The sequence below is a fragment of the Crinia signifera genome, chromosome 6 (genome assembly GCF_055691185.1).
Source record: "Crinia signifera chromosome 6, ASM5569118v1, whole genome shotgun sequence".
NCBI classification, from domain to species: Eukaryota; Metazoa; Chordata; class Amphibia; order Anura; family Myobatrachidae; genus Crinia; species Crinia signifera.
In genome coordinates, this window is record NC_139222.1 from 245599052 (window position 1) to 245625154 (window position 26103).

The 26103-nt window shown below is 46.7% G+C and overlaps 1 protein-coding gene across 2 annotated transcripts in view; it reads right to left on the reverse strand.

Moving 5' to 3' along the window:
- Window positions 1–300: 300 nt before the first annotated feature.
- Window positions 301–26103, reverse strand: part of SFXN3 (sideroflexin 3) — a 31010-nt gene continuing 5207 nt past the window's right edge. For both annotated transcript variants that reach the window (XM_083149217.1, XM_083149216.1), the window contains exons 4-11: window positions 24909–25007; window positions 23953–24028; window positions 23308–23393; window positions 21083–21210; window positions 15999–16048; window positions 14962–15011; window positions 10649–10696; window positions 301–8141 (exon numbers count right to left, since the gene is read on the reverse strand). In XM_083149217.1, the coding sequence (XP_083005343.1) occupies window positions 8045–8141; window positions 10649–10696; window positions 14962–15011; window positions 15999–16048; window positions 21083–21210; window positions 23308–23393; window positions 23953–24028; window positions 24909–25007 (634 nt within the window). In that variant the 3' untranslated portion in view covers window positions 301–8044. The remainder of the gene's footprint in view (window positions 8142–10648; window positions 10697–14961; window positions 15012–15998; window positions 16049–21082; window positions 21211–23307; window positions 23394–23952; window positions 24029–24908; window positions 25008–26103) is intronic.

Genomic DNA, 26103 nt, shown 5'->3' on the forward strand with positions numbered 1-26103 from the left:
GAGGTCGCAGGCCAGGCTCAGCGGCTTCTCCCGTCTCATCACAGCACCCTCTCCAGCAGCAGTTACACAAATGCTGCTCTGGAGTTCTAAATCCCACAGGCAGATGGCAAACTTCAGTGCGTGTTGGCTTGAGAAAGCACCACATAATCACTGGGGATTTTATGAGACTGTATTTGAAACTGTATTACATTATGCAGAAAAAAGACAATAGCCCTCTATGTACAGCTATGTATGTCATTGACCACACTCTTCAATATTTCTGGTATGAAAAAACAAACAAATGTTTTACAGAACAAAATGTAAATGTTATTTTTTTATTTCATATGTAATAATATATTTCAATTAAATAGTGATATCACTAATTTATGAAAATATTATTTATCAACCAGATACAAATTGCATATAAAGACAAATCTTAACTCTGATTGAAGAATATTGCCTTTAAGGTTTATTTTTTATATTTTATAGAAGTTCCTATAAAGCTGCGCTACCACACACAGTAATAAAAGATTTTAATACAGAGCTTTCCTCCTAGCCGGAGCTCTGTATCCTGTGGTTTTCCTAAGTTTTTTTCAATTCTCTTACAGCCCAGCCAATGACAAGGCAAGTGGTGTAGGAGGGTAAGTGTTAGAAGCTGCACGGGGAATCCTCTCGCATCCCCGGCAGCCTCTGGGCGGCACGTCCCGGCTGTTGCTAGGCAGCCGGGACGCCGCCGCGTCATTAGACGCGTACTTCCGCCCGGCAGGGACGCGCTGCCTGCTACTGCAGCGCAGCCCCTTCCTCCCTTACCGCAGCGGTTGCCTAGGCGACGGGGGACGCCAGGCAGCCGCGGGTAGGAGGGGGTGTGCCGCCATGGCTGACGTCACTCTGGCGCCTTATTTAAACCTCCGGACCAGGACAGTCAGCGCCGGTTATAGTTCCTTGCTTGGCGCTTGGAGTGTTCCCGGTTCCTGGCATCTGTCTCCTCGTGTTCCCATTCGGTTGCAGTACCCTTGCCTTGTGTCATCAGCGTTCCAGTGTCGGTATCTTGGAGATAGTCCTGGCTGCTCGTTATCCTGGCAATCAGCCTGCGGTGGTTCAGATAAGTTTGAAATTTCTCTCTTCTCTTATCTGCCGAACAGTGTTTATATTATACCAGCTTTTGTGTATTGTTACACCTATCAGGATTTATATGATACCAGCTTCTGTGTATTGTTACACCTATTAGCATTTATATTATACCAGCTTTTGTGTATTGTTACACCTGTCAGGATTTATATCATTCCAGCTGTTGTGTATTGTTACACCCATCTGTACTTAAACGGTGCTAGCTCTAGCACCTTTTGTAATTCGGTATAGTCTAGAATCATTGCCAGTTATTGGATACAGTCTGACTTCTGGGCACTGCCTGTTCCCAGGGGGATCCCGGTTAGCCTGTGGCACGTACAAGACCTCTTAAAGGGCTGGGTGCACCTCACCGGTTGGGTCTAGCTAGTTTTCCCCTTGTACACCTTTGACCTTGGCGGCCGCGTTGTCACTCATAAGACCAGGTGGCATCGGGGTTGGAGCCTGACTAACGGGCTCCTTCGGACGCGGCTATTATTGGTGAAGCCTAGCACCGCACGCGTCCGCCAATTTCACTGGGAATCAACGGAGTCAGGTTCGGTGAGGTCACCCGAGACCCTAACATTATAACCGGCCCATACTACACCCCCAGACCCTTATCTTGCTCCTATGGACCCAGCTCAGCAAGCCGCAGGCCACGCTCTGGTGGGGCAGATGCATACCCTTACGCAGAAACTCCAGGAATTGACTCTTCGGGTTAATTCACAAGAAGAACGGGTTCAGGGGGCATTAGCCTCGCCTAGGAACCTCGAACCCAAGTTGAGTCTCCCTGACCGTTTTTCTGGGGACCGGTCTCAATTTTTTAATTTTAGGGAGTCGTGTAAATTATACTTTAAGCTCCGCCCGGTTTCTTCTGGCTCTGAAACTCAGCGGGTGGGGATGGTTATTTCCCTGTTGCAAGGGGATCCACAAACCTGGGCTTTCGGATTACCTGCAGCATCTTTGACCCTTGCCTCAGTAGATGCCTTCTTCACTGCTATGGGGATACTGTACGATGACCCAGATCGGGCCGCTTCTGCAGAATCTAATCTCAGAGCATTACGGCAGGGTCGGGGCAATGCTGAAGCATACTGTACTCAGTTCAGGAGGTGGGCCATAGATTCAGGTTGGAATGACCCCGCGCTGCGTAGTCAGTTTAGAATCGGCCTATCTGAAACCCTTAAAGATGCCCTGGTACACTACCCCACTCCCACTTCACTTGATGGTCTTATGGAACTAGCCATCAAGGTAGATCGGAGGTTTCGTGAGCGTCATAGAGAGAGGGAATTTGGGGTACTTCCCTCATCTCCGCAGGGAGAGGTTTCCGAATTGACTGGGGAAGAGCCCATGCAGATTGGAGCCACCCGTTTGTCTGCCGCAGAAAAGAATCGCAGGAGGCTCAAGGGTCTCTGTCTGTACTGTGGGGGCCAGGGTCACCGTGCTGCTGTCTGCCCATTAAAGGCGGGAAAAGACAGGGCCTAGGTGAGTCCGGGGGAACTCACTTGGGCCTATCTCGATTTTCTCCCATAGACTCTATACTTATTCAAGTATCTGTCTCTAGTGGTAACCGTACCATCAATATTGCCGCCTTTATTGACTGCGGGGCAGCCGGTAATTTTATTGACGAAGGGTTGGTTAGTTCACTGGGGCTCAAGCCTATTCCCTTGGTCAATACTTTGTCGGTCTGTGGCTTGGATGGTCGCTCATTAGTTAACAGTAAAATAACAGCATGCTCCCCCACTCTTCAACTCTCAGTGGGGGCTCTTCACTCTGAAGAAATTTCATTCTTTCTGTTCCATTGTCCACTTACGCCACTCGTTCTGGGGCTACCATGGCTTAAAAAACATAACCCCAGCATTGATTGGACCACGGGGGAGATTACACGTTGGGGGGCCTCTTGTTCTGGTCATTGTCTTTCTCTTCCTCTTCGTGTTGTCCAGTCTGTCCTTTCTTCTCTTCCGACGCCCTACAGAGACTTTGCCGATGTCTTTTCCAAGAAAGAGGCGGAGTCGTTACCCCCTCACCGCTCTTTTGATTGTGCCATAGACTTAGTCCCCAATGCCAGATTACCCAAGGGACGTCTATATGCCCTTTCCGGCCCAGAATCCCTGGCCATGGATTCATATATTAAAGAGAGCCTTGAAAAGGGGTTCATCCGTCCCTCAAAATCTCCGGTAGGCGCAGGGTTTTTTTTTGTAGAGAAGAAGGATGGTTCTTTACGTCCTTGTATTGACTATCGTGCTCTGAACAAGATTTCTATCAAGAATTCCTACCCCTTACCACTCATCTCAGTATTGTTTGATCAAATTCGGGAGGCAAGGGTTTTCTCGAAGATTGATCTTAGAGGGGCGTATAATCTTATTAGAATTAGAAAAGGGGACGAATGGAAAACCGCCTTTAACACTCACACAGGCCACTACGAATATCTTGTAATGCCGTTCGGCTTGGCTAATGCTCCTGCAGTTTTCCAAGATTTCATCAACGAGGTTCTGCGACCTTACCTGGGTCTATTTGCTGTAGTCTATCTTGATGACATTTTAATTTTTTCCAAGTCTCTTCCTGATCATCGGCAACATGTCCGGACAGTCCTCCAGAAGTTGCGTGAGAATCAACTTTATGCCAAACTGGAAAAATGTGAATTTGAGGTTGGTCAAGTCTCTTTTCTTGGCTATGTCATCTCTCCCAAAGGTTTTTCCATGGATCCAGGTAAGGTCCAGGCCATCCTCTCCTGGGCGCGTCCTACTAACCTCAAGGCAATTCAAAGGTTTTTAGGATTTTCCAATTATTATCGGAAATTTATCCGTTCCTTTTCTGATATTGTCGCTCCCATTGTAGAATTGACCCGAAAGGGTGCAGATCCAGAAAATTGGTCTCCACAGGCCATCGAATCTTTTGACAGGTTGAAAGTAGCCTTCAGTTCTGCTCCTATTTTGCTTCATCCGGACCCCAGAATTCCTTTCATTGTTGAGGTCGATGCTTCGGATGTTGGGGCTGGAGCGGTTCTTTCCCAACGAAAGGACCATGATCAAAAGATTCATCCCTGCGCTTACTTCTCTCGCAAGTTTTCCGCAGCTGAAAAAAATTATGATGTCGGTAATCGCGAGTTATTGGCCATAAAATGGGCTTTTGAGGAGTGGCGGCATTGGCTTGAAGGTGCCAAACACTGCATCACCGTCATCACTGACCACAAGAACTTAGCGTACATTGAGTCGGCCAAACGTTTAAACCCCCGGCAAGCCCGATGGGCGTTGTTCTTTACCAGATTCCATTTTATCATTACTTTCAGACCAGGCCCCAAGAACATCAAGGCTGACGCACTATCACGCAGTTTCCAGACTTGTCAGAGTGCCGGCCTGGGGGAAGCTCCCATTGTTCCCTCTAGATCTCCTTCGTCCACGGTGTCCCTCCTCAGGAAATCATGGCAAAAGGTACATCTTGCGCTCAGACAGGCTTCTGCATGCTCTAAGGTCTTTTTTGACAGACATAGGAAGCCTTGCTTGTTCAGAGTAGGGCAGAAGGTTTGGTTGTCTACTCGTCATATCAAATTACGTCAGAGATGTCCTAAATTGGGACCCAGGTTCATCGGGCCTTTTCTGATTACAGGACAGATCAACCCGGTAGCATTCAGATTACGTCTCCCCAGAACATTACGGATCAATAATGTTTTTCATTGTTCCCTTCTCAAGCCTGCCTCGAGGACTTCTCACTCTGGGTCTACACAGAACCGTAAACCCATTGTCGTTCAAGGGCATAAGGAATTTCTCGTGGAACAAATATTAGACTCCAAGTTCGTACGGGGTCAACTTAAATTTCTGGTCCATTGGAAAGGTTTCGGTGAGGAAGAAAGATCCTGGGTGCCCGAGCGATTCCTGCATGCCCCCAGGCTCAAAACTGAGTTTTTCAAGAAATTTCCGTCCAAACCAGGGTCAAAGGGTTCGGTGACCCCTCCTCAAGGGGGGGGTACTGTTAGAAGCTGCACGGGGAATCCTCTCGCATCCCCGGCAGCCTCTGGGCGGCACGTCCCGGCTGTTGCTAGGCAGCCGGGACGCCGCCGCGTCATTAGACGCGTACTTCCGCCCGGCAGGGACGCGCTGCCTGCTACTGCAGCGCAGCCCCTTCCTCCCTTACCGCAGCGGTTGCCTAGGCGACGGGGGACGCCAGGCAGCCGCGGGTAGGAGGGGGTGTGCCGCCATGGCTGACGTCACTCTGGCGCCTTATTTAAACCTCCGGACCAGGACAGTCAGCGCCGGTTATAGTTCCTTGCTTGGCGCTTGGAGTGTTCCCGGTTCCTGGCATCTGTCTCCTCGTGTTCCCATTCGGTTGCAGTACCCTTGCCTTGTGTCATCAGCGTTCCAGTGTCGGTATCTTGGAGATAGTCCTGGCTGCTCGTTATCCTGGCAATCAGCCTGCGGTGGTTCAGATAAGTTTGAAATTTCTCTCTTCTCTTATCTGCCGAACAGTGTTTATATTATACCAGCTTTTGTGTATTGTTACACCTATCAGGATTTATATGATACCAGCTTCTGTGTATTGTTACACCTATTAGCATTTATATTATACCAGCTTTTGTGTATTGTTACACCTGTCAGGATTTATATCATTCCAGCTGTTGTGTATTGTTACACCCATCTGTACTTAAACGGTGCTAGCTCTAGCACCTTTTGTAATTCGGTATAGTCTAGAATCATTGCCAGTTATTGGATACAGTCTGACTTCTGGGCACTGCCTGTTCCCAGGGGGATCCCGGTTAGCCTGTGGCACGTACAAGACCTCTTAAAGGGCTGGGTGCACCTCACCGGTTGGGTCTAGCTAGTTTTCCCCTTGTACACCTTTGACCTTGGCGGCCGCGTTGTCACTCATAAGACCAGGTGGCATCGGGGTTGGAGCCTGACTAACGGGCTCCTTCGGACGCGGCTATTATTGGTGAAGCCTAGCACCGCACGCGTCCGCCAATTTCACTGGGAATCAACGGAGTCAGGTTCGGTGAGGTCACCCGAGACCCTAACAGTAAGCAGCAGTACTGGATTAATAACAGGGCAGCCAGTGTGATCGCTCAGTGGCCACAACATCTGGGGGCCCCCACACACAGCAGCATCACCAGTGGCACCAGGAGGCATTGCGATATATAAAGACTGGGGTTATTGTGTGGCATAAGCCGAACGGGGGGCACTACATTGTTCCTTTACACATCGGTGGTGCTGGGAGTACTTACACATTACACTTTTTAATGGCATCTCCTATTGACAATTTTATTGGTAAGAGTCTTCAACAGTTAGTTGGGCCTGGAGCCTCCAAGCACCATAATCTGGCCCTGGTGAGCAGCAGCACCAATCACAAGCTGTAATTAAGACACGCCATTCTGCTCTTTATAGAGGTCCGCTTGATCGATTGCTGTCACTGTGATTCAGAATCGGCAAAGGCTTTAGAACAGGGGTGCCCAAACCGGTCCTGGAGATCTACCAGTAGTTTATGTTTTCCATACCACCTGTGGATCCGTAGAATGTGTCGGTTAGGAATGAATGCACCATGTTTGAAAAAGTGACCGTTAGTAATGACTGCACCTATGCACCAGCCAGCTGGTCTGGAAAACATGACCCGTTGGTAGATCTCGAGGACCCGTTTTACCAGCCCTACTTTATAAATAAAACAGAGTACATGTAGCAGCCCCTTGGGTTACAGCTAGGAGGAGGGGAAGCTTAAGACTGGTGGTAGCACTGCTTTAATAAATAAAAATCTAAAAGTTAATGCTATGAAACGATAGGACTTACAATAGTTATGGAGCCAGTCGGTGAGGGTGTGCCTGGCAATCCTTTTCTATCAACCACGTCCAACCTCTGCTATATACTTCTAAGAATGTCCAATGGTCATATAGGCATGAAGTACCACGCTTGGGCTTTCAGGAGCTGGTCCCGCCAATGCGTAATGAGCAGTATCTGGGCTGAGTGTATAACATGGAAAAAATAGAGGGTGAAATGTAATAGGATGCGAGATTCAGAAAGTGAGATAGTTGGTAAGAAATCTCCGGTTTGTTTTAAAGCAGCAATCATTTACACTTCAAAATCAATCTGGTTTTGCAGTGTAAATGATTGCCGCTTTAAAAAACCTGGAGATTTCTTACCAAATCTCTCACTTTCTGAATCTCTCATCCTATTAAATGTCACCCATAGTTGGGCCCAAGAATAGAATTTGCCATGTGGCCCAATGCTTCTGTGTTACGCCCCTGTAATGAAACATTTTTACAGAGCAGAGTTTTCTATTCAACATATACAGCAGTTGTGTCAAACTCATGGCCCTACAGCTGTTGTGGAACTATACGTCCCAGCATGCCTTGCCACAGATTTTATATAATGGATTGCTAAAACTGTGGCAGGGCACGCTGGGACGTGTAGTTCCACAACAGCTGAAGGGCCATGAGTTTGACACCACTGATATACAGTTTGATCCTTACAGCCGTCTTGTCTCTTACATAAATATTAATCGGTCTATATATATGTTTTAGCACCTACAATGAGAACCCATATACAGCGGGAACTTAAGACTATTTAAAGCACATTTAGCATCAGATTAAACAGCAGCTGCAGTCTATATTACACTGCAGGGCATCTTATTTCCACTCTGGTTCAGTTACTCAATTTCCTAGGAAAAGAAAAGGACTAATAGATGAGAAGCAGAAGTATATGTTCTTGTATAGTTAATGTGCGCCATATGTTTTCACTTCTCAGCTTCAAAGGATGATGCATCCTCTTATAGCAACTCCTGGAAGATGTCACCGGAATGTACTCGCCAGGGAAACATCAAACCAAGACAAAGTCCCAAAACATGAAACTGTGCCTGGTTGTACCTGAGAAAACCGGGGAATATACCCACATGGAAATGTGTGATAGCAGCTCGGACGGTGAATTGTATAAACGCTGTGTTCAAATATAGTCTGCTCAATATATGCGGATGGGATTATCAGGTTCTAGAGTCCCTTGTTGAAGTATACAATGTCTGTGTTTGGGTTTTTCTCCAGGACCAGTTTGCGGACCTCCGGCTCCAGGCTGGATACTTTCATGGAGCTGCAGGATTAGGAATGGAAGACATAAATGTACAGATAATGTAGAAGACCACCCTAACCCTAATAGCAGCACAATTCTAATTGCAGCCTAACCCTAACTGCAACCTAACCCTCATCCTCATTACAGCCTAACATTAACCCTAATTGCAGCCTAACCCAAGCCTAATTGCATACTAACCCTACCCTTAGAGTAATTGCAGCCCTAATCTGCAGGCCGAGGCAAGGTACACAACTGAACGTCTGGCAATCTTGACCAGAGGCGCCAAGAGGGCTCAGGTCTGTTGAATGGGCCTGAGTCCCAATCTGCCTTCTCTCATTGCAGGGAGCAAGAGAGAACTAACTGCCACTGCGGCAGCCTCTCTCTCCATCTCAGCACATCCTGCTCAGTGCTGTAAGCTGAGCGGAGAGGGAGGCAGCCTATCCACTTCTTCTCCCTGTGTGCTACACCCACACACTGCCAACCGCCAGATTAGACACTGGTGCCCCCCCTGTGGCCGTACCAACTATGTCATTTAATTTTTGGTACTCTTTACCTAGGACGGCGCCCATCGCGTGCATCGCGTCCATCGTATGCACTAAAGTAACGGGTGCGACGCGACCGACGCGATGCCCGCGATTTGCCATAGGGATCAATGTTAAATTTTTCAATGGACCCGATTTTTCAGTTCAATGCCTCAATGCCCACGATTTAGCCATAGGAAACAATGTTAAATGGGCCACAGAGCCCAAATAGGCACCCTTAGCAGTGAAATGTCCCCCACAATTGTTAACGACACCCCACGATCCACGCAAACCCGAAGCGTGGCGAGCGCAGCGAGCCCGCGAGGGGCGGTGGTACGCTTCCTCCGACCTTTTCATACCCCCACTATCCACGTCGGCGTGGAGTTGAGAATAGAATAGTGTGGCGAGCGCAGCGAGCCACCGAGCCCGAAGCGTGGCGAGCGGACGCGGATACCTGTGAAGCCCGCGTAGGGCCGCGTTTACATGTGAAGGTATCCGCGTCCCCTCGCGGGGCTCGCCACGCTTCGGGCTCGCCACACTATTCTATTCTCAACTCCACGCCGACGTGGATAGTGGGGGTATGAAAAGGTCGGAGGACGCGTACCGCCGCCCCTCGTGGGCTCGTTAACAATTGTGGGGCACATTTCACTGCTAAGGGTGCCTATTTGGGCTCTGTGGCCCATTTAACATTGTTTCCTATGGCAAAATCGCGGGCATTGAGGCATTGAACTGAAAAATCGGGTCCATTGAAAAATTTAACATTGATCCCTATGGGAAATCGCGGGCAACGCGTCGGTCGCGTCGCACCCGTTACTGTAGTGCATGCGATGCCCGCGATTTTTTACACCCGATGACCGCGATGGACATCGTGGGCGCCGTGCTAGGTAAAGAGTACCTAATTTTTCTTTTTGAAGGAGGAGGAGGTCTGGCCACACCTTCTCCCATTGGCCACACACCCTAATTTTACCAGGGCCCTGCTGAACTGTCAGCACCCCTGATCTTGATTATGGCCTAGATAAATATATTTCAGCCTGTACCATGCCGTGCTGCACAGTCAAACACATTATATATAATGTCATCCTGTGGGAACACGCAATTCAAGGTGATAAGCACAATTTGTCCTTCTAATATGACAAATCATGCCAATGTCGTTCTGGTGTGTTCCCTAATAACGTTCTAATCCTCATTGCAGCCTAACCCTAAGTGCAGCCTAACCCTAATCCTCTTTTTCTCCAACCCTAATGTTATGTTTCCACATTGTTACTGTTGTCATACAACGTGAACATTTTGAACTTGTTATTAAAATTATGTTGACATATTATCTGCTTACATTCTAAGCATGTCGACATGCTAAACGTTGGCATTGAGAACATGTCAACATTCTGGTATCAATGTTTTGATGGTTTATCTTTCATATCTTAAAGTATCCTCAAGTTTGCGGACATAAAAACAATTCGGTACTTATGTATTATCTGGGCGCCCGATTTTTTAATTGCATGCCACTACTTAAGGCATGCGATGTGATGCGATTTTTCATTGTAAAGACCCGATTTTTATTTGTATAGTCAACCATGGGTGATTTTATACCCCTACTATCCAACTACGCATGGAGATGATTTTATATAGTGTGGCGAGCGCAGCGAGCCCCCGAGCCCGAAGCGTGGCGAGCGCAGCGGATTACTTTACATGTATTCTGCGTCCGCTCGCCATGCTTCGGGCTCGGTGTCTCGCTGCGCTCGCCACACTATATAAAATCAACTCCATGCGTAGTTGGATAGTGGGGGTATGAAATCACCCATGGGTGACTATACAAATAAAAATCGGGTCTTTACAATGAAAAATCGCATTGCATGAATTGTATGCCACTATATTGCATGTGATGCGATGCAATGAAAAAATTGGGCACCCAGATATTACATAAGTACCAACAATTCTATATAATGCACCATGTGCAAACCTCTTGTAAGACACAGGACATGCGGCACTTATGCTTTGTACAGTACATACCTGTTTTGAGGGAAGAGTGCACAGCAGAGCGGAGTTGCGAAGACCAGGCTAGAACAAGATAAGAACAAACATTTCATGTGTTATATTGTGTAGTTGTATCATGTACTCTGCCACTATGGAGTTACAATTATTACCAGTTGTGTAGTAGTCTATTTTATGTACCCTTCAAAATGTGCAAATTAATTCTGCCTGGCCCTAATATGTGTATACATTTTGGCAGTTCAAATGTGTAAAATAAAACTTTTTGTTGTTGTACTGTACAGTATTTGCTAGATATGTAATTCTCATCTATTATACAATATCATTTCGCACTTTCCTGCAATATCCAGGTTTCTTCTTGTTCCTCAATAAAATGCGAACACTTTATATAGCTTTTAGTAGAACCCCCGGTTGTTAAGTAACACATTTACCAAGCAGACATCGTAGATTATAGTCTAAGTAACGCAAAAGTTACTGGGAGAGGTATCCATGGTAACCACTCCCGGCAACGGCTGCTTACATGTGCATGGTCTGATGACAGTAGCATGTCCGGTGCTCAGAAATGGCAGTAAAGTGATGGCATTATCAATCATTTTATCTTAACATACTGAAACAGAGAGAATCCATCGGAGACCCTGTCACTTTTATTTGCATAATAATACATGGCAAAAGTACTTAATTTGTAATTGCCACAATAAGCTGTGCCAAAAAAATTACAATTATCAGGATTAATTAATAAATATGCTTCTTCGTAATTGAAATGTTAGAAAACTGTGCAAACAGTATAAGCGACTGGACAAGGACTTGCTTTTCTCAAATTAGTACTTTATTTTACTTTACAGATGTCATTTTTGAAGGAAACAAGTAAACAAGGAGATGTCATTTTACAGATGTCATTTTTGAAGGAAACAAGGAAACAAGGGGGGTTATTCTGTTTTTTTCACTCGGATGCGAATTCGCATCCTTGCGAGTGAACCAGATCCCGCCTTGCGAATGGTGTTACGCCGGCCCACCGTTCGCAAGTCACGTACGTTTGCAATGACATCCATTCGCATGCCACTGGGACTGTCCCACATCTTTCGATGGTCGCCGACCATCGAAAGATGTGGAAGGTGCAGGCATATATAGGGTTGCTCCGAGCAACCTTATATATGTGTGTAGGCTCGGGGTAAAGTGACGGTGATGTCAGCTGCCTGCCCCCCCATATGTCTGTCACAGCCTCATTAGCATACTCATGAGAATGCCCATGATACACTGGGCGTTCCCATATGCTGATGGGCCAGCCCAACCCTCTGCATGCACCCTCCACATGCACATGCGCAGAAATGGACCTGAATAAGGTCTAAGGAGTAGATATAATATAATCTATTTTTATTTAAATTGATGCGTTTTAGGGGCGAAAATGCACATTTTTAAAATGACTATTTTTTTATTGTTTAATTTTTTTTGACGTTAGTAAATGTGTGATCTAGGCCTTGAAATACATCAATGATTTAGATCGATTTAAAATCGAGCTTTAGTAAATTCACCCTCCTATAGTTTACATCAGGGGTGGGGAACCTCAGGCCCGGGGGCCGCATAGCCGGTCTGAGTGGCCCGCTCACCCACCCGGCGGCTTTGCCAGGAATCAAGTACAGGGGATTTCTTGTGAAAGGTCGGTAGTTATCGCGAGATTCCTCTTAATCAACAGCAGCCGGAGACTGTCAGTCCTATTCAGCGGCAGCCGCCGGAGCGTGGGACGGCTGCAGCAGGACAATTTGTAAGAGAAATTTTTACATATGGCCCCCGAAGGATTTTTTTCCCCATACAAACGGCTCTTGACACAAAAAAGGTTCCCCACCCCTGGTTTACATGCTGGAATACACTAACAACATACAGTAACCGTACAGTGTATATTACAAATAGACTTGTGTATTATTCACAATTTAAAAATGTCATGGATTTTACAATAGTATTTCCGGTACTTGTTTCCTAGCACGGCCACATATCTTATGGATCGTGTACCTTTAGTTAAGGTACACGATCCATAAGATGGACCCGATTTCCTTTTAAATCAGGTCCATTTGGCCGGCTAGGATAAAATATCGGGGGCATCGCGTCGGTCGGGACCGTTAACAATGCGATTTCCCCATAGACTTCAATGTTAAAAAATATTTTAACATTGAAATCGTGTCGGGAAAGGTAAAATATCGGGGGCATCGCGTCGGTCGGGACCATTAACATAGGTCCCGACGCGATGCCCCCGATTTTTACATAGGCTTCAATGTTAAAAGATTTTTTAAGGTACTTGTGAGTTATCTGGGCGTCCGATTTTGGATCCGATATCGTATGCGATATCGTATGCGATATCGCATGCAAATCGCATGCAAATCGTAAATACAAAATCGGGAGCCTCACAAGTACCGATTTGCTATTCATTTCATTACCCCACTATCCCCAAAGTGTGTCTATCAACGTGAACCCGAAGCGTGGCGAGCGCAGCGAGCCCGCGAGGGGCGGCGGTACGCGTCCTCCGACCTTTTCATGCCCTACTATCCACTAGGGCGTGGAGTGAGAATAGAATAGTGTGGCGAGCGCAGCGAGCCACCGAGCCCGAAGCGTGGCGAGCGCAGCGAGCCCCGCGAGGGGACGCGGACACCTTCACAGGTATCCGCGTGCCCTTGCGGGCTTCACAGGTGTCCGCGTCCCCTCGCGGGGCTCGCTGCGCTCGCCACGCTTCGGGCTCGGTGGCTCGCTGCGCTCGCCACACTATTCTATTCTCACTCCACGCCCTAGTGGATAGTAGGGCATGAAAAGGTCGGAGGACGCGTACCGCCGCCCCTCGCGGGCTCGCTGCGCTCGCCACGCTTCGGGTTCACGTTGATAGACACACTTTGGGGATAGTGGGGTAATGAAATGAATAGCAAATCTGATGCAAATCGCATGCTAAATCGCATGTAAATCGCATGTAAATCGCAAATCGGATCCGATATCGTATGCGATATCGTATGCGATATCGCATGCAAATCGCATGCAAATCGTAAGTACAAAATCGGACGCCCGGATAACTCACAAGTACCTTTTTTAACATTGAAATCCTGAAAAAATGTGAAAAATGTGAAATGGGCCAATATGACCCATTTCACATTTTAGATGTCCCCGTCGTCACCCCACGATAGACGCCAACCCGAAGCGTGGCGAGCGCAGCGAGCCCGCGAGGGGTGGCGGTGCGCGTCCTCCGACCTTTTCATTCCCCTACTATCCACGTCGGCGTGGAGTTGAGAATAGAATAGTGTGGCGAGCGTAGCGAGCCACCGAGCCCGAAGCGTGGCGAGCGTAGCGAGCCCCGCGAGGGGACGCGGATACCTTCACAGTTATACACGTCCCCTCGCGGGCTTCACAGGTGTCCGTGGCGACGCGGACACCTGTGAAGTCCGCGAAGGGACGCGTTTACCTGTGAAGGTATCCGCGTCCCCTCGCGGGGCTCGCTGCGCTCGCCACGCTTCGGGCTCGGTGGCTCGCTGCGCTCGCCACACTATTCTATTCTCAACTCCACGCCGACGTGGATAGTAGGGGAATGAAAAGGTCGGAGGACGCGCACCGCCGCCCCTCGCGGGCTCGCTGCGCTCGCCACGCTTCGGGTTGGCGTCTATCGTGGGGTGGGGTGTACGCCTGGACATTTGGGGGGGTTGGGAAGATTTTACATTGAATCCAATGTAAAATCGGGTCCCAGGGACCCGATTTACATTTAATTAAAAAAAAAAATCGGGTCCAAAATCGGTCGGTCGCGACGATCGCATCGCATGCGATGCGATCGACCCGATTTTTCCGACACGACCACCCCGATGTAAATCGGTGTGGCCGTGCTAGGAAACAAGTACCGTATTTCCTGCACCATTTTTCCTACTAAGGAAAGAAGACATTTGTAAACAACTCTAAAACACAATCTGCCTTACAGTATACAGCTAGAACACCTACCCCTTTCAAGTGCCGGCCACCCGACAATTACCTGGCATTTTGACGGGTGCAGCCTGACCCCATTTCACACCACCACCAAATTACCGGGTTAAAGCTTTTCAACACAGGAATTTGCTGGGAAACCCGGGTTTTTCTGTGGTGTGACAGGGTTAACACGGGTCTTAAATCCCGGCTCACAGACTCTGGTCAAGAGCAGGGTCGGAGTGTCAAGATTTAAGACACGTGTTGGCCCTTTCAATCCAAAGAAACACCCAGGTTTTTCTTTGGAATGAAAGGGCCAACATGTGTCTTAAATCCCGACAATTTGCTTCTGATGTGAAAGAGATATCAAACATGGGAGAGAAATCAAATGCAGAGTCCTCTTAAAAGGAACTTACCAAAGTCCGACCAGGCCGACCTGGAGTGGTGCATTCATCCATGGGTAGCGCTGGTTTGGGGATGGACAGAAGGAACACAGAAATAAATATTATACTGTTTTTGTTAGAAGGTTTCAAATAGACAAATATGTGAATACTAATTACCAAAGAAAATCACAGTATATTTATAGTTTAACTGCTTCCTGTCTGTTGTTTTATTTTGCACGTTGTATTTGGGGAATACATTATACAAACAAATTATAATTTTGAAATAGATCAATTTTTTGTCATTATCTGGATCTTTATTTTTTATTTAAATATTTTTTTTTTTTAATATTGTATGTTTTTATTCATGAGGTTTTTCAAATAACGCCAGTTTTCCTAAAGCTATTTACGTCCCAAATACAAACTAACTGCATTATGATTAAGTGCCAGATGCACTAAGCTTCAAAAGTGATAAAATGGAGTGTGTAAAACAGCCAGCCAATCAGCTCCTGCCTGACATTTTTCAAACACAGTCTGTAACACGGCAGGTAGGAGCTGATTGGCTGGATGTTTATCACTCTCCATTTTTTTCAATTTGGAAGCTTAGTACATCTTGCCCTTAGTCCGGTGGTAAACTCAGGTGAACATTGACTCCCATAGGCAAATGCAGGGTGAAGAGCCAGCAAGAAGACACAGGCGTCTTACCATTAGGTGTGAGAATATCGGGGCGATGGTGAATTGATGGTGAGCGACCATCGAATAATTTCTCCTCCTTGCTGCCACATGCGAGTAGATAGGTAAGCGTGCACATCTACTCGCATGCTAGTGCTGGGATTCGCTCTGTGGGTGGGGGGGCGTGTGTTCGGCAGGGCGGCGTTTATCTGCATGCTAGGCAGTGTATATTTGCTACCTAGCACGCAGGTAGTACATGCCTGTAGAAAGCTCAGTTATTTTGCCTACTGCTTATATTATCCAATATAATAAAAGGTTAACTCCGCTCCTCACCTCTATGTGAGGAATTCAAGTATCGTTTTTATTACAGACTGTTGAAAACTTCCTAGGTTGTAACTTACCTTAAGAAATGCTCTCTTTTCCAATATGTTCATTATCACTGGAGGAATCGCTGCAAAATAAAGTAATAATAATCAGCCACCATCTACACATGCAGCATAGAAATGCATACAATTTGGCCCAGCCTTACTAGTTCGACCTGAACAAGCCAGAAACCTTAAATTCATAGCCAATGACGTTGAGTATGTGTCTGGTTCAATCAGTTAATTTACCTTGGCTGATATCTTTCTGCCCCAGGTATGACGCTTTCACATCAAACCCGATTCGCCCATTATACAGAGGGCGATCCGGGTTTCCGGGGGGACATGATATAAAGGGGGAAATTTACTAAAGGAAATTTGTAAAAAATAGGTGTATTTGTATCCAGAAATACACTTATTTTTTACATTTACTATCCCGAAAATACGGCAATTCTATGTGCTATCAATACGAATACGAATTGCCGTATTTTCGGGATAGGAAATGTAAAAAGTAAGTGTATTTCTGGATACAAATACACCTTTTTTTTTTACAAATTTCCTTTAGTAAATTTCCCCCAAACTTTCAAATATATCAAGGGTTTTAACAAGGTACAGGTGGGAGACATTCTTCACAGGAAGAGGAGCAATAGCACACAAGGACATGCACTGAAACTAGAGGGAGGAAGATTCATGGGAAATTTGAGGAAGAATTACTTCACAGAAAGAGTAGTAGATAAGTGGAATAGCCTCCCATCAGAGGTGGTAGAGGCAAATACAGTAGTACAATTTAAACACGCTTGGGATAGGCATAGTGATATCCTTACAAAGAAATAAGGATCAAATATGGTTTGAGGTAACAAGTTTAAAAAAGGGGCAGACTAGATGGGCCAAGTGGTTCTTATCTGCCATCAAATTCTATGTTTCTATGCCCTGGATTGCCGTCTCCGGGTACTTGCGGTGTTGGGGTCCCAGCGCTCTGAGACTGAAGCATAGGAAAGTGTTGCAATGTGCGTGTTCCAGGTGATATGAGTAGCGAACAAGTAAGCAGAGTATACCGCGTAGTGTAGTATTGTGTATATATCATGTGGCATTGAGCCCACAGTGTGGAATAAATTGATTTGCACTATGTTCACCTTCTAGATATTTTCTTTACCAAAAGGTCTCGGGACAATCTTGCAGTGGCGTGCTGTGATCCGCCAGCAAGAAAGGATCAGGTGCTACCAATCCTCTCTGGAAATAGGATTTGGACATTTCCTGTAATAAGGGGGTTGTTCAGACCTGGGCAGGATGTACTAACATCCGCTGCCCCCCTCCGCTGGCTACCGCATTCTTACTAATCGCAAAATTCACTAACATGATATTAGTAACGCAAGGGTCTTGCGATAACAGCTGTCCCTTGTGATGCGGCTGCGGGGCATGCTGGGCAGGATCTGTGTCTGATCTCTCAAGCAGTGCTGCGTAGAGAAGCCCATAGGCTTCTACAGGGTATCGCCAGCAAAATCTAGCGATACCCACTGCAGTGCCGTCAGAGGGGGGGTTAGAGAATATGAAAATGTGGTAAAAACCCTGTTACCAGGGTTTTTACCACTTTTTTGCATTAGTGCATCCCGCCCAAGATCACTGGTCTGAGATTTTACACAGTGGACAATTATCGGACGAATGTGCAAGGATACGTAGCGGGCATGCGCAAGGCCATTCTGTGAAGAACTGCAGCGTCTTTTCTGATTGCTAACCATTGGCAAGTTGACTGAGAAGAAGCTGCCGTTTGGGAGTGGTGACTGGCCGTTTTCTGGGAGTGTCAGGAAATGCGCAGTCGTGCCCAGGGGTTTTCAGGAAGGGTCTGTGATGTCAGTTTCTGGCTCCATCACCCTATTTCGGTACTTGTGTATTATCTGGGCGCCCGATTTTATCATTGCATGCCACTACTTAAGGCATGTGATGCGATTTTTCATTGTAAAGACCAGATTTTTAATTGTATAGTCACCCATGGGTGATTTCATACCCCCACTATCCAACTACGCATGGAGTTGATTTTATATAGTGTGGCGAGCGCAGCGAGCCAGAAGCGTGGCGAGCGGACGCGGATTACTTTACATGTATTTTGTGTCCGCTCGCCACGCTTCGGGCTCGGTGGCTTCGCCACACTATATAAAATCAACTCCATGCGTAGTTGGATAGTGGGGGTATGAAATCACCTATGGGTGACTATACGATTAAAAATTGGGTCTTTACAATGAAAATTGCATTGCATGAATTGTATGCCACTATATTGCATGCGATGCAATGAACAAATCAGGCGCCCAGATATTACACAAGTACCCCTGTTTCTATCGCACTGGCTGAGTAGGTTCTGGGTTATGCACAGACTGGGAAACTCAGTCGATGGTCAGTGAGCTGAGAATGAATTTGCATTTGACCGCCAAGCTGTAATATTTATGGAAGCCATTCGAAGGCTTAAACAATCTGATCGCAGGACAAAATCACCCACCAGCAATCAGGTCTGGATAACCCCTAAGTACCTTTGGTTTTTTTAATAGAGCATTGTTTTGAATCTGGGATACGGTCACTAGGTCTACAAGCATTAGGTAGACAAGCATTAGGTCGACATGCAGGAAGGTCGACATGCAGGAAGGTCGACATGACTGAAGCTCGACATAGGTTAGGTCGACAGGGTCATTAGGTCGACACAAGCATTAGGTCGACATTAGGTATTTCATGCCCTACCATCCACTAGGGTGTGGTGGGAGAATAAAATAGTGTGCCGAGCGCAGCGAGGCACCGTGCCCAAATTATGGCGTTTCAGTGTCCATGTCGACTGTTTATTTGGGACAAAAAAAAGTTTAATGTCCCATGTCAACCTTTTGACTGTAGACCCATGTCGACCTAATGCTTGTCAACCTTCAAGCATGTTGCCCTTCATGCATGTCGACCTAGTGGTGTCGACCTAATGCTTTTTGACCTAGTTCAGTGGTCAGGGAACTCGGTCCTCATTACCCCACGCAGTGCATGTTTTGCAGGTCTCCTCACAGAAGTGAAGTAATTAACTCCACCTGCGGACCTTATAAAATGTGTCTGTGAGTAATTAGTACACCTGTGCACCTGCTGGGTTACCAGCAAAACATGCACTGTGTGGGGTAATGAGGACCGAGTTCCCTGACCACTGACCTAGTTTCTGTCTATCCTATGATCCATTCCCCTGTATCAGTGGTTGCCAACCCTAGCCCTCGAGAGCTACCAACAGTTCACATTTCCCAGACAACCTAGCTGCTGCACAGCTGCACTCATTAATCACTGACACATTTTAAAAGATACACAGATGGAGCTAATTAGCTCACTTGTGATTCTGTGAGGAGACCTGCAAAACATGCATGGTTGGTAGCTCTCGAGGACTAGGGTTGGCTACCCTAGATTCTAGGGTCTGTATGTAGGGTGACCAACTCATCCCTTTAATCCAGGATACATATTAATTACACAGGTTCTGTGGCAGTTTAAAACCAGGTGAAATGGAGTCTTGAGGTGTGGCAGTTTAAAACCAGGTGAAAGCCAGCCACAGAACCTGTGTAATTAATATGTGTCCCGGATTAAAGGGATGAGTTGGTCACCCTACAGATGAATCCTGGCTCATCTTTGCTGGCGATCCGCCAGCAGCATGCTGCTGGCGGATCGCCAGCAACACGGCGCCGCTATCTGACTGTGACGCGCGTGCGTCCCCCACGCACGCGCGTCACAGTATCCGGGCGGCGAGGCGGACGCATTTCTGTCCGCCTCCCGCTCCAGGAGCAGGGGGGGGACCCGAGGAGGCTACAGGGGGGTGTGGTCGCCCGGTGTGGGCACCGGGCGACCGAGGGCAGCACCGTCGGAAGGGGACGCGCGCGCACCTCGTGCGCGCGCGTCCCCTTCCGGCATACAGATGGCGGCGGGGCAGGGGATGGCGAGGGCCACGCCATCGCCATCCCCTGCAAAGATGAATCCCGACCCATCTGTATCTGTATGTAACGGCCTGCCATACCCAGGTTACTCAGAACAAGCTGTTTTTGTTTTATTTGTTCTGTTATTTCATTACGGAGAAAACAAAATTAATTTTGTGTTAAACCTTGATTTGTGGAAACCCATTCAGCCAGCAGTCTGTTGTTTTATGACCTTTCCATCAATTTAGCCGTTTTAATTAAATAAAAATTGCCGTGACTCGTTATGTAGAACATAAAGGCCCCCTCCTTACTAATAAATAGGCGGTTAGGATAAAATGTACAATTTAGTCCGTGAAATGTCAAACAAGGCTGGAAGTGAGGTTACATACAGCGTGAACATACTGTATATTTTTTTAACTCTGTAATTACTGGCAGCAATTATTCTAAGGTTAGGGGAAACAATTCACTGTAAAGCTCATTGTGAAGCAATTTGTGTATCGCAAAATATATGGGGCCAGATGCACTAAGCTTCAAAGGTAATAAAATGGAGAGTGATTAAGAGCCAGCCAATCAGAACCTTCCTGCCATGTCACATGCTGTGTTAGAAAGATTTCAGGCAGCAGCTGATTGGTTGGTTGTTTATCACTCTCCGGCCCTTATTCAGATCTGATCGCAGTACAAATTTGTTTGAAAAAACCATGTGCACTGCAGGTGGGGCAGACGTAACATGGTCAGAGAGAGTTAAATTTGAGTGGGGTGTGTTCAAACTGAAATCTAAATTGCAGTGTAAAAATAATGCAGCCAATATTTACCCTGCACAGAAACAAAATAACTCACACAAATCTAACTCTCTCTGCACATGTTAATTCCACTTTTAAACCATGGCTGCCAAACAGGATTATGCCTCCTACACCTTGTTTTGCAAGGAATGCGTGCACAAGTATTTCTCTGGGGGAGTGGCCTAATCATGGGAGGCGTGGTCATGCAACCTAAGAATACAATATAGAAAAAAATGGCACTTTAAGCACTTTCCTGGCCACTCTGTGCTGGGCTGAGAAGAGCTGCAACAGCTGTTGCTGCCAAGTAACAGGAGCCCCACTGGGCCCCTCCATCAGACCTGGACCCAGGTAATTAATACCCCCCACCCCCTCTCTTGGCACCACTGCTACCAGAAGATGCAGCCATCTATGCTTCTATGGTAAGAGAAACTGTACCCACCCATAGCTGGTGCCGCCATGCCAATACGAGATACCACCACCTGGGCGATTGCTTGCTTGGCTGCTGTCGTAGACTCTCCGAGTCTATTCCCATTCTCATCTGTAATGGGGATTCCAAATTTCAGTTCTCTAAAGAGACGTCAAGGAGAAAATGAATTAAAATTATTTCTACTTCTAATAATCATCATTTTAAAACAAAAAAACTTTGAGCAGAAACATTATGGGCAAAATTTACTAAGAATACGACTACAGTATTTTGTATACGACTGAATAGGACTGTTATCGGTAGGGATGTGCACCGGACACTTTTAGAGCAGTATTCAATGCTCCCGATTCACCGTTTTTGTTTTGGGAATAGGGCTGTTTTCACTCTCTGCGGTGAATCTTTTTCCCTGAAAATCTGATTCACCCTATTCAATGTTCACTGTTCACCAAAAGCATTTGGCGGAAGCAACCTCCTACGCCGATCACTGACCAGGTTCCCCACTGCACTAAAAACTCTTTCGGAGTACACACTGGAGGGGGGACAACTCAGGTAAAATAGAGCCAGTTTGTACAGGGGCCTCCAAACTGCATCCCCGCCAGTTGGTTGTGATGGAAATGTCAGCTGTTTCCTCGTAGCCACAGGTGTTGGAGAAAATGAAGGAGGAGCTGTTGACGTGTCACGGTCTGCTTCAGATGACAATCTCCTGACAAGCAGGTCTTTGCACCTTTGTAGACTTGTGTCCGCCGGAAACAGAGACACAACATACGCTTTAAAACGAGGATCGAACACGGTGGCCAGAATGTATTCTTCTGACTTTAACAGACTGACCACCCTCACAAAGTGTATGTAGGGCTTCATCCACAAGAGCTACATGCTTTGCGGAATTGAAATGCTTTAGCTCCTCCTTCACTTTCTCCAGCTGCTTCTGCAACAGCCTGATCAGGGGAATCACCTGACTCAAGCTGGCAGTGTCAGAACTGACTTCACGTGTGGAGATCCTTGCACAACACGGAAATCAGCCTCCACTGGGCTTGAGTCATGTGCATCCCACCACTCCTCTGCCTATGTCATAGGTGGCTGATGTAGGCTTGAATGGCCTTTTGCTGCTCCTCCATCCTCTGCAGCATATAGAGGGTGGAGTTCCAGCGCATCACAACCTCTTGTTTGAGGTGATGGCAGGGAAGGTTGAGGAGTTTTTGCTGCTACTCCAGCCTTCGGCAGGCAGTGGCAGAATGGCGAAAGTGTCAAGCAATTTTGGGATAAGCCACTGCGAAACGATTTCCCTCAGGCGGCATTGTGCCTCTTACTGAAACCGGTGATACACAGCGTAGCCTGCCTTGGAAGGAGATGCTGTTGCGGAAGGCGATGTTCATGCATACACACACACACACTGCCTCTCTCACATACATTCAAACATATGTACACTGTCTCTCTCATATACTGTATGCATACATGGCCTCGTACGTACACACTTACATACTGTATATACAACCATACATTGCCTCTCTCATACATGCATGCATGCATACATACATACATACATACATACAATGCATGGGACACATTGTAATAAACACTGGGATACTCCAGAGAGTGACTCCAGGAAGCCACCACCAAAGAAAACATCTTAACAATGGAGTGAGTTACTCGCTGCTGCCACTGCCTCTTGGTTTATGGTACTGCCGGCCAGGTGCCCCCTACTGTCACAGTGCCACTGAGGCATTGGCCCCCGCTGCTGCCGCTGGCATGGAGGCTGATGTCTTTGCCCTCACTCCTCCTCCCCAACCCTCTTGGAAACTGCAGAACCATTTTTTTTTTAAAGAAGGGTGCCTGGGGGAAATGGTGGCTACTCACGGGAAATGCAGCTACCGTCAATATACCTAATTTTAATGTTAAGCTGAAAAGGGGTGCTCTCCAAAGCCCGGGGCCATAGGCAGCTGCCTAAAGTTACCTAATGGTAGCACCAGCTCTGTATGGCAGCATGTGAGAATGAAACAGTTGCTCATAAATACTGGAAAAATAGACAATCGTCACTTGGTTAAAACCATGAGATCTAACAAATTTATCCAAACAACAGTTTTTGACTATTTTCCAGCATTTTGAAGCAATTGGTTGACAGACCCATCTTTAGGTGTGTACCCAACTTAAGAAGGATGTGAAGCAATTAATAATGAGGTTGTTATGTCAGTAATGTTTCCCAGGCACATACAGTACAAGTGTGGAAGATCTGATGCTCTTACCGCTGCCTCATGAAGGGGATGTTGATGCAGTTGGCAGCCGCTACAGCAGCGAAGGGAACAAATCGCCCGACCAGGGAGGGAAGACGCTGGGAGTACACAAGAGGAGAGAACGTCAATCAGTAAAAACAATGAAGAAAAAAGCAATACCCAATAGATCATTATCTGGTATGCTGGTGAGTCTGGTCAGCAGATACTACTACTGACCCCATTGTGTAAGGGCATCTTCTGAATGTACTAGTAGATAACCATAACTAGGCAAACTCACTTCCATGCTTAGTGTTGTTCTGTGTTGGGATGGCCATCAACCATCGATGATTCATGAATGGTTTATAGATGATGGTGAATACTTTGTCCATCGATGAGGGAGAACGAGATGGTACAGAATCATCAGATGGTTCTGTCTTTGATTCTCTACAAGCTACTGGACACCGAGCACAGCTCTGACACCTGCGAAGCCCCACCCCCACTGAACCCGGTATCCTCACAACCGCCACCTCAGCACCTACACATCTCTCATCACTAGCAGAAATGGGTGAGATACAGGAAACATCTCTAACTGCAACCCACTGTCTATCTGCTGTAGAAGTAATTACATATATTCAATGCACTAATGACAGTTTACTCTGATGTCTGCACTTTAGATACCTTGGTCAATGACTTGAGTCCTAGAGCGGTAACAACAGCTCCTGTGGTGGCACTGACATAAGCTGTACCCAGCTGGCTGCAAGGAGATAGACGAAAGGAAAAATATATGCATTATATATTATGAATGTATATATATATATATATCATCTGTATATATATCTAGTGTCTGCGTGTCACTGAAACACTGCCATCTGTTGGCAGCAAGTGAAACTACATCTCTTTCTCTCTCACACACATTAGCTACTAGCTTTCAAAGCATTTGTTTTGAGTGAGCTTACTAGTGTATATAAGTGTCAGAGACCTATCTAACCTAAATCTATATTTATTACAGCTAATGCGGGGTACACACCAGGACGACCCGCTCACAATGTTTCTTCCGACCCGCTCACGATGACAGGGGGGGGGGGCATGACCCGCTCATGATGTGCACCGTGAGCGGGTCCGATCCGATGGTGACCCGCACCCGGGAGTATGGTCGTTTCCAGATCCTACCTGCTGTAAGTAGGATCTGAATAATGACGACCGACCTGCGGGACCGCGCATCGGATCGGTATCGGTCCACACCAGGACAGAAAAGGGACCAATCAGCACACAATCTACATCCAATCGATCGAAATGGATCTAGATTGATGGGATCAGACCCATGTGTACCCAGCATAAGATGGTGGAAGAAATTATATTGTGCTTAACAGACATCCAGCAGTACTATGGGGACAAAGCTTTCCACAGACAACTACAACTTCTGGAGCAAATGCCGTGTACGCATATCTCCTAGGTCACTTAGATATGCGTGCGCACTCACCAGGAAAAAAACAAAAACAAAGCTGTTCTGACAGTAAAAAAAACAGCCAGTGCAGCTCTATCATAATGCAATCTATAGAATCCTGTATTATAATTATTTAACACATTTGTATCTAACAAAAAAACGTTTACAGATAAGTCGAGTATTTTGTTACCCTGTTGTGATGGGTGCATCTCCACTCCTGTTGGTGTAGTTCACAACAGCATTAAAGGACTGATTTACCCACTGCCAAAATATGACTGCGGGTGTAGTTCTGCAGGGAAAAGAGACGAGAACAGGTTGTGTTACTCTAAGATATTATATTGTGCGAATGTTGCCTGTTTTTGATGGTGTAATGGTTACTGCATTACTGCCTCACAGCACTGAGGTCATGGGTAGGATTCCCACCATGGCCATAACTGAGCTGAGTTCGTATATATGTTTCCTCGCACAATCCAAAAATATACAGGTAGGTCAATTGGCTCCCCCAAAAAATGAACCCTAGAATTAATATGTGTGTGTGTGGGTGTATATGTGGTAGGGAATATAGAGTGTAAGCTCCACTGGGGCAGGGACTGATGTGAATGTACAAATATTCTCTGTAAAGCGCTGTGGAATATGTGAGCGCTATTTAAATAACTGGAAAACGCAAACTATGCCCTGAGGACTGACTATGGGCGGTATTCAATGTGAATACCTGCGAGGTGCAGCGAATCCTTTTTAGGATTCGCTGCACATTCGCCACGTTCCGGAGCCAGCGGGCTCCGGTATTCAACGGGCGGTATTCAATGTGAATACCTGCGAGGTGCAGCGAATCCTTTTTAGGATTCGCTGCACATTCGCCACGTTCCGGAGCCAGCGGGCTCCGGTATTCAACGTGTCAGGGGCTCGCTGCCCCTGACTGGCGAATATGAGCTCCTGCGGCGAATGCCGCAGGGAGCCTGAGGACGGTGCCAGGCAGAGAGATGGAAGTCTCTCTGCCTGGCCCAGAACGTTTGTGGGGGGCAGGTGGGCTCCCCGGGTGCCAGGCAGCACAGGCTGCCCCCCGGGGGTGCCAGCAGGGGAGTGTATATTCACTATACCCGATCGTAACATCGGGTGCAGTGAATATATGAATATGTAATGAGCGGCTCGGCTCCGGCGCCCCCTGCTGGCTGCTGTGTAAAAAAAAAAAAAAATATTTGTTTTAAAATTAAATATATATTCATGTGCTTACAGCACATGAATAAAAGTGGCATGCCCCTCCTCAGAATAAAATTCCTGATTTTTTGACCCCAAATGTAAAAAACAAAACACTTTATTTTAAAAGTTCACATTCCACTTCTCCATAAAAAGATAGCGATTCCTACTCGGTGAATCACGGCAAAAAA